General features: G+C 36.8%; 3 protein-coding genes across 3 annotated transcripts; 2 read left to right on the forward strand and 1 right to left on the reverse strand.

The window, feature by feature from the left end:
* Position 1: 1 nt before the first annotated feature.
* On the forward strand, positions 2-2,041 carry LOC17877794. Its single transcript, XM_006283810.2, has 7 exons — positions 2-157; positions 245-331; positions 411-632; positions 728-883; positions 991-1,041; positions 1,150-1,296; positions 1,444-2,041. Exons 1-7 carry the CDS (start codon positions 2-4, stop codon positions 1,828-1,830), a joined length of 1,206 nt encoding a protein of 401 aa, XP_006283872.2. The 3' UTR covers positions 1,831-2,041.
* Positions 2,042-2,303: 262 nt separating this feature from the next.
* Positions 2,304-3,569, forward strand: LOC17879160 (gibberellin 20-oxidase-like protein). The gene is made up of 2 exons (XM_006285080.2): positions 2,304-2,685; positions 2,794-3,569. Exons 1-2 carry the CDS (start codon positions 2,339-2,341, stop codon positions 3,419-3,421), a joined length of 975 nt encoding a protein of 324 aa, XP_006285142.1. The 5' UTR covers positions 2,304-2,338; the 3' UTR covers positions 3,422-3,569.
* A 77-nt stretch (positions 3,570-3,646) lies between these two features.
* LOC17878817 (eukaryotic translation initiation factor 3 subunit A) lies at positions 3,647-7,099 on the reverse strand. The gene is made up of 13 exons (XM_023779202.1): positions 7,014-7,099; positions 6,784-6,854; positions 6,551-6,694; positions 6,057-6,425; positions 5,951-5,980; positions 5,626-5,853; positions 5,384-5,545; positions 5,049-5,270; positions 4,762-4,908; positions 4,508-4,681; positions 4,326-4,406; positions 4,019-4,220; positions 3,647-3,908 (listed from the first exon to the last, which is right to left on the reverse strand). Exons 2-13 carry the CDS (start codon positions 6,811-6,813, stop codon positions 3,802-3,804), a joined length of 1,896 nt encoding a protein of 631 aa, XP_023634970.1. The 5' UTR covers positions 6,814-6,854; positions 7,014-7,099; the 3' UTR covers positions 3,647-3,801.
* Positions 7,100-7,225: the final 126 nt, after the last annotated feature.

The raw sequence follows: 7,225 nt of genomic DNA on the forward strand, positions 1-7,225 counted from the left end.
CATGATTTCTTCAGATAAGCTTCTTCTGCTTACTTTTTCCGTGGTATATCTCATTCTAGTTGCAGAAAGTTATAGGCCAATAACATTAGACGAAGATAGAAACGAGTTGGAGAGGTTACTCAACAATATCAATAGACCTGCAATCAAGAGTTTTCAAGTAAGTTAAGACTTTTTTGAGAAACCAGAATCACATTGTTTTTAAACCACATCAAATTTATTGCTTTTTGCTATTTTAATATTGTAGACTGAACATGGTGACATATTGGATTGCATTGACATTCACAAGCAGCTAGCATTTGATCATCCTCTACTCATGAACCATTCTATTCAGGTTTTAATTCATATAAGAAGTTTCATATTTTGAGCAAGCTTAATTATTTTGTGAACGGATTAATATATATGATGTGCAGTTAAGGCCTACAACTATACCTAAAGGGACCAAAACAAATAATCAGAACGGTGGTTCCCTCCCGTTTAGACACGATTGGATAAGTTGTCCACAAGGGAGTGTGATTGTTAAGAGGACCACATTGGAAGATCTTATACAAGCTCAGAGTTTGAAATCCATGGGGTTGAAATCTTCAAGTTATGTTTCTTCAAAGGAGAAAAACATTGATCTATCTGGTTTTCATGTATGAACCATGCTACTACATCCGTCAAGTAGAAAAAATCTCATATACAATGAGCATTACTCACTTCTTATTTATTCTCTATACATGTATTATAGTTTGCTGTGGTTCAGTACAAAAAGCTTCATTATGGAGCAAAGGGAAATCTTAACATATGGGAACCTGAAGTTTCACCTAATCAATTTAGTCTTGCAAGTATCCTTATCGCTACTGGCTCAAAAGAACAGTTTCAAGGCATTAGAGCTGGATGGATAGTAAGTCATGATATTTTGTTTCCCTTGATTTTTCTGAACGGCACTTAGAAAATATCTACATTTTTTACATAAATATACCAAAACTCACGCTCCAAAATATTCCTCAGGTGTACCAATGGCTAAACCGGAATCACAGTCGCTTATACACCTATTGGACTGTATGTTCATAAAACCTCTAAACAAATTTACAAGAAAATCTTGTTATCATTTTTTGTATTATAGATGTTGTGTCTTGCCATCATTTATATATGTCTGATTCAAAACAGGCAGATGGATTTAGTAAAACAGGTTGCTACAATACATTATGTCCTGGCTTTGTACAAGTGAACACCGATATCCCACTTGGATACCTTTTTCAACCAGTTTCTACGTACGGTGGCAAACAATATGAAGTAAGCATCAACATATATAAGGTAGCATCACTTTCCAAAATGTTCTTATCTGAGAAATTCCATGAATCAATTAGCCAATTCCATCAAACCTTGAAGAACTTTGCTAATGATAATGTGCATTGTGCTTGTGGCCATTGAATGAATAAGTAACTGTGTCTGTTTAAGTAGGATCACATTACAGGAAACTGGTGGTTGGTAGTATTCAACGATTATGTTGGATACTGGCCAAAATCATTATTCACAGATTCAGGTTTAGGCCATGGAGGGAATTTGGTGTCATGGGGAGGAGAAGTATATAGCCCAGTGAAAGAGAAGAGTCCAAGTATGGGAAGTGGACATTTACCCGAACATAAAAGTTACAGCAAAGTAGCCTATATGAATGGTTTCATAGTATATAATGATTTTGGAATGGAAGGTATGACTCCACCACTTGAAAGCCTAAAGACATTCTCAAGCACCCCAAACTGTTACAAAGTAAAAATGGACCAACCAATGTTTGGCGACGTTTGGACTGATTGTATCTTCTATGGAGGACCAGGAGGTTGCACATTCTAGTTAACATCTTCTTAGGATCTCTTTGCATTAATATAATAGGATCACTTTATAAATTGAAAAATAAAATGGTGGTTCTCATCTTGGATCTTGTTTTTGTATGAATAATATAATGCTATTATTATGGAGGCCTTGGAGGATGCATAGGGTAATTCATTAATGTTATGAAGATAACTCTTATATATGCTATTATGAATAATCAAGTTTTCATGAATCTTCACAACTTTTTTCAATAACTTTAATGTTTATGACCTCTGAGGCTGCAAATAATGAAACTATAGCCTAATTGTCCCATTGTAAAATGTCACAATGAAATCATCATGACTTACAATCTTTTCTATTACCGGCATAATGATATCCAAATATGTGGGTTCTACTGTTACTGCTTTTGTCTGAAATATATCTAAAACCTTCTTTTTATCATGTCTTAAATATAGATACCCCTATGCCTAGCATAGCTTACCCCTACTCTTTATCCCTAAACGCTTAAGACAAGTCAATATATAATATAATGTCTGAACTTCAATCCTCTCTGCAACTTCCTGTGTTAGACTTAACACAACCAATTGAATCCTCTGTTTTGTCTTCTCTCTCTCAGGCTTGTAAAGAGTGGGGGTTCTTCTATGTCACAAATCATGGAATCTCTAAAGAGATGTTCAGCAAAACATGTTCCTTGTCAAGAGATGTGTTCAAATTTCCCCTTGAATCAAAGCTTAAGCTTGGTCCCTTAACGTATACTCCTCGGAACATAGCATCTCCTTATTTCGAAAGCCTTGTTGTCTCTGGACCTGATTTCTCCAGTTCTGCCAAAGATTCTGAAGATGTTTTGTTCCAAGATCATCATAAGCCAGAGTTAACGTTGTCATTATTACAACAAAATTCAGTTTTCTAAATTCTTTTTCATATTCTGTGTTTCACATCTCTTCAATGGCTTTTGACACTTTTACTTCTCCTCTGTTTTTTCAGAGAAACACTGCAAGAATACGGAGATAAAATGGCAGAATTGTCCAAAAGACTCGTGAAGATTCTCTTGATGGTGACCTTAGGGGAGGACACAGGGAAGAGATTCTACCAAACTGAGTTTAGCAACTGTCATGGATACTTAAGGCTAGTAAACTACACACCCCCACATGACGTGGAGGAGCAAGAAGAGCTCGTTGAAGGTCTCGGGATGCACACGGATATGAGCTGCATAACAATAGTCTACCAAGATTCCGTTGGCGGGCTACAGATGAGGTCTAAGGAAGGGAAATGGATCGATATAAATCCGTGCGAGGATCTGCTTGTTGTTAACATTGGAGATCTTATGCAAGCATGGAGTAACGGAAGGCTGAGATCGTCTGAACATCGAGTTGTATTGAGAAAATTGGTGAACAGAGTCTCTCTGGCGTTTTTTCTCTGTTTTGAGGATGATAAAGTGATACTTGCACCTCAAGAAATCGTGGGTGATGGAAACTGTAGGAGCTACAAGTCGTTTAAGTGTTCGGAGTATCTTAATTTCAGACAGAGTAATGAAGTAGGGAAGTTTGAGAAGATTGGTTACACTGTCAAAGACTTTGCTGGACTTAAGCTGGCTCAACCAGATGATCTTTAGACCAAGCTGGTGTTAGTTGTTGTGAGTGTCATGCAATATATTATTAACTAGTGGAATCCAAAGCTACTTTTGGATTTAGATTTGTGTATTAAAAATGTTTTGAGTCATTCTATTACCATCTAAAGTAATGTTTCAGATGTTTTTTTGACATGTTTATTCAAAGTGGGAGTACTTGTCAAAGCTAACATCATATTCAGTTTAAAAATGTGAACAAAGAAGCATAAAAGTGACCCACAAATCATTGTGTCCTGAAAAGGACTTGAGCAGCACTAAACACAACTTTGTCCCCAAGATTTTATAGTTTTTGTCTAATCCAACTGAAAACAAGTCTTAAAAGACGTTTAAATCTGGCCAATATTGTTTCAAAGTAGCTTATCGCCTCAACCTAGCCTTTCATTCACCTCTTGTTCTCTCTGCCTTTGCTGTTCTGCAATTTCATATAACTTAGCTCTCCATTTAGCTTTTTCCTTTCTAAGTTTCTCAGTTTCTGCATAGGAGTAGATACAATATAACAAACAGGGTTTAAAGTGTCAAACAACATCTAGGAGGCAAGGAACACACCAAATGATGTTGCATAATCAGGAAAAGAGGGCATACCTTCACGCTTAAGCGCTTCCTCATCTTCCTGAAGCTTTCTTATCCTTTCTTCTTCTGATTTCAAATGATATATATGCTTTCTCTTAATATCACTTTCTTGTTTCCTAGCCAGAATTATCTGGCCAATACGATCCACTTTCTCTTTTCTTAGTCTCTCAAACTCAGCTTGTCGAAGACTAATCACCCTCTCTTGGAATATTTCCTGTAAAGAAAAAATTTGGTCTTGAGTTACTTGACAATAAAAATTGCAAGAAGTGATTTCTACATATGAAGACAACACTACACACATCTTAACAAGCCAACTGACCTTATTATCAAACATTCTCGCCAACCTTTTCTTCTCCTTCAAGTCACTCTCTTGATGTTCCTTGCTGAGCTCGACCCCACGCTAAACAAAATAGAAGAGACTATAAGGACCTTTTTCGCCTAAACTCAGAAGTCAGAACCAATATATAAAGATGCAACACTACTGCAAGAAAAAATCCTTACCTCCTCTACCAATCGTTGCTGATATGCAGCTTCAATCAAAGGGGCAGCTTCTTCTCGCTTTGCCCGTTCCAGATAATCCATAGTTTTGGCAATTTTTCGGAGCTTATTCTTCATTTCTTGATCTTTCTTGAGCTTTTCACCCATGGCCCTCAATAGCACGGTTTGCTTTGTTACCTTCTCCAACATTTTGTAAAGCTATTAAATATAAGAACATGCAAACAGGTGTACAGAACCAGTGTTTCAAAAAAACTTACTCCCTTAAGCCGGCTCTCCTCAATCTCCCTAAGTATTCTCTGTCTCCTCCTCTCCTGAAGATCTGTCGCAAGTGTCTTCTGTTCTGCCTCCTCGGTTAGCTTCAAAATCTTAAGCTTTGTCTGCTCCTCTTCACGTTCCTTCAAAACCTAAACACAGAAAAGATCGCTTGGATTTATTCAGAATATTTCAGAACAGGGAAATTTTCCTCAAGTGGCCCAAGTCACCCAACGATAATGAAAAGCAGAAAAATTGTGAATGATGCTTCAATTCATGTAGGGAAAAATACCATCTCTATTTGCTGACGCTCTTGTTCCTCCTTCCTCTTTTCAATGAATGATTTCCGAGCAAGTAGTCTTTTGTGCTCTCTTTCTACAGTCTCTTCTAGATTTGGTACTATGCCACCAAGCTGTATTGCTTTATTTGGAGCAGGAAATAACATCGCTCTTACTTTGTTCATAGTCTCAGTAAAAATAGCAAGAGGATCTTTCAGCCCATCAGACTCAATACTCTGATACACAAATAGTTGGATGAAACAAAATAACATCAACCAAAAGTATCATAATGTTTAGTAAAACAAGTCGGTTGCAGAAAGAGATGACTGATATTAGCAGAGAAACTCACCAGATTTCCAAAACTTACAACACCCTTTATGTGATCAACTTTCATGTCAACAAAATTATTCCTTACAGCATCAGCTGCTATCATCTCAACGGCTGAGAAGTCGAAAAAAGGGACCAACTGAGCTAGATTCTGAATTGTTATTGTCTGATAAATCTTAGAAACCTGAAAAAATTGCAATATAGATTTGTAAGTACGTTCATATAAAAATATATACACCAGGTCAAAAACATGAGTGCACTTACTTGTTGAAGCAGCTTCAGAGTAGCAATCTTCTCCAAAGATGAAACATATCGGGAGAGCTGCACTTCTTGTAAAGAAGGAGCTGATGAAAGCTTACCCCCGAGTTTAGAAATTCTGTCCAGCAAAGGCTTAATCTTGGAACCAAGATCCAGTGGGTGAAGTTCATGCTTTAAGAGATGGTAAAGCTCTTTGACCTCCTGAGTTGCACAGCTCAAAACACCTTTTGAAACCTAATGGATGAAAAATCAAACTCAACATTACTAGAAGGAAATAAGACGTCACAGAATAAACAATTCCAACTATGAAGTAGAGCTGCTAGAGACTCACCAGCTCTGACAGAAGTGATTCCCGGGAAAGCTGCAAATGTATGACATTAGAAAAAGCAAACCAGAAATAAAGGATGGAATTAGAAAAACAAAATAATTGATGTTACCATATCTCTGCCCTCGAATTTATGTTCAAGATTGAACCCTATGAGGTTACTCATCCTCAAATTGTGTTCTTTTTCATTTTCAAGCTCCAAATGCGATGAACCGTTAGACTGACCATATGGTGGAACAGATAATGTCGCCAAGACAACAGATGACGCTATTAGCTGTAAATCATTCTGGCTTAAGTTCTTATTGAAATTTGTCTGCAAGCTAAACAACTTAAACCATGCAGAAGCATGGTAAAGATTGCTAGAAGAAGTCCAAAAGATCTCAACCAATTGGGAATAATAAACCACCAATAAAGATGACTTGGGAGTTTTCTTGACCATGCACATTAATCCATATATATCTTTGGTAGCGCGAAAAGCTTCCTGCAAGTAAAAAGATAAATCAACATAAGAAGTTATTCTAGATCATTGCTACCCAAGAGATAGAGAGTATATGACGATTAGAGAAAGACAGAGCGCTGAGATATAACACAAAGAAAAAAACATACCTGACAAAGTCCAAGCTCAGTAAAAACTTTCAACTGCTCAAGTCTTGTGTCTAGATAAAGTTGCAAGCCCTCAGGCGTCATTAGATCAGGTCGGTCTCTTGTTCTGTTATGCTTCCAGAACTGGAAGGCTTTATGTGTTTGCTTCTACAAGATAATAACACAAATTAAATGAACTGACCAACTAAAACCAAAGAATACACTAACAAACATAGTGTCGTCGCAGGAGAACAAACCGTATCCTCTGTTTTGGTAAAAATCGCCATGATTCAGACTAAAGGCTTGATCAGCACAATCCCACTATAACCTGAAACAAGGATCAAATTTAAGAAAAGATTGAAACTTGGACAAACCCCACGAGCTTAAACCAATGGAAACATATTCAGAATCTAAAAAAAAAGGTATTTATGATTTACAAATAAACAGACGAGTTCTCAAAACTTTTGAGCGAGTGTAGAAGACATACCTAGCGGTGAAAAGTAGATGATTCGATCCAAATACTAATGAAATCAATCCGAAGAACACAAAGATTCGATCAGTCTTGCGGGGGAAGAAAAACCAGAGCGAGAGAGAGAGAGGCAACGAAACGTAAATTATAGGGTTTTGGGTTTTGGTATTCTATTTATACAGAATATAATAAATTACAAATTTTATTTATTTTATTTGAATTGGAAAAAA

The sequence above is a fragment of the Capsella rubella genome, unplaced genomic scaffold (assembly GCF_000375325.1).
Source record: "Capsella rubella cultivar Monte Gargano unplaced genomic scaffold, Caprub1_0 scaffold_7, whole genome shotgun sequence".
NCBI classification, from domain to species: Eukaryota; Viridiplantae; Streptophyta; class Magnoliopsida; order Brassicales; family Brassicaceae; genus Capsella; species Capsella rubella.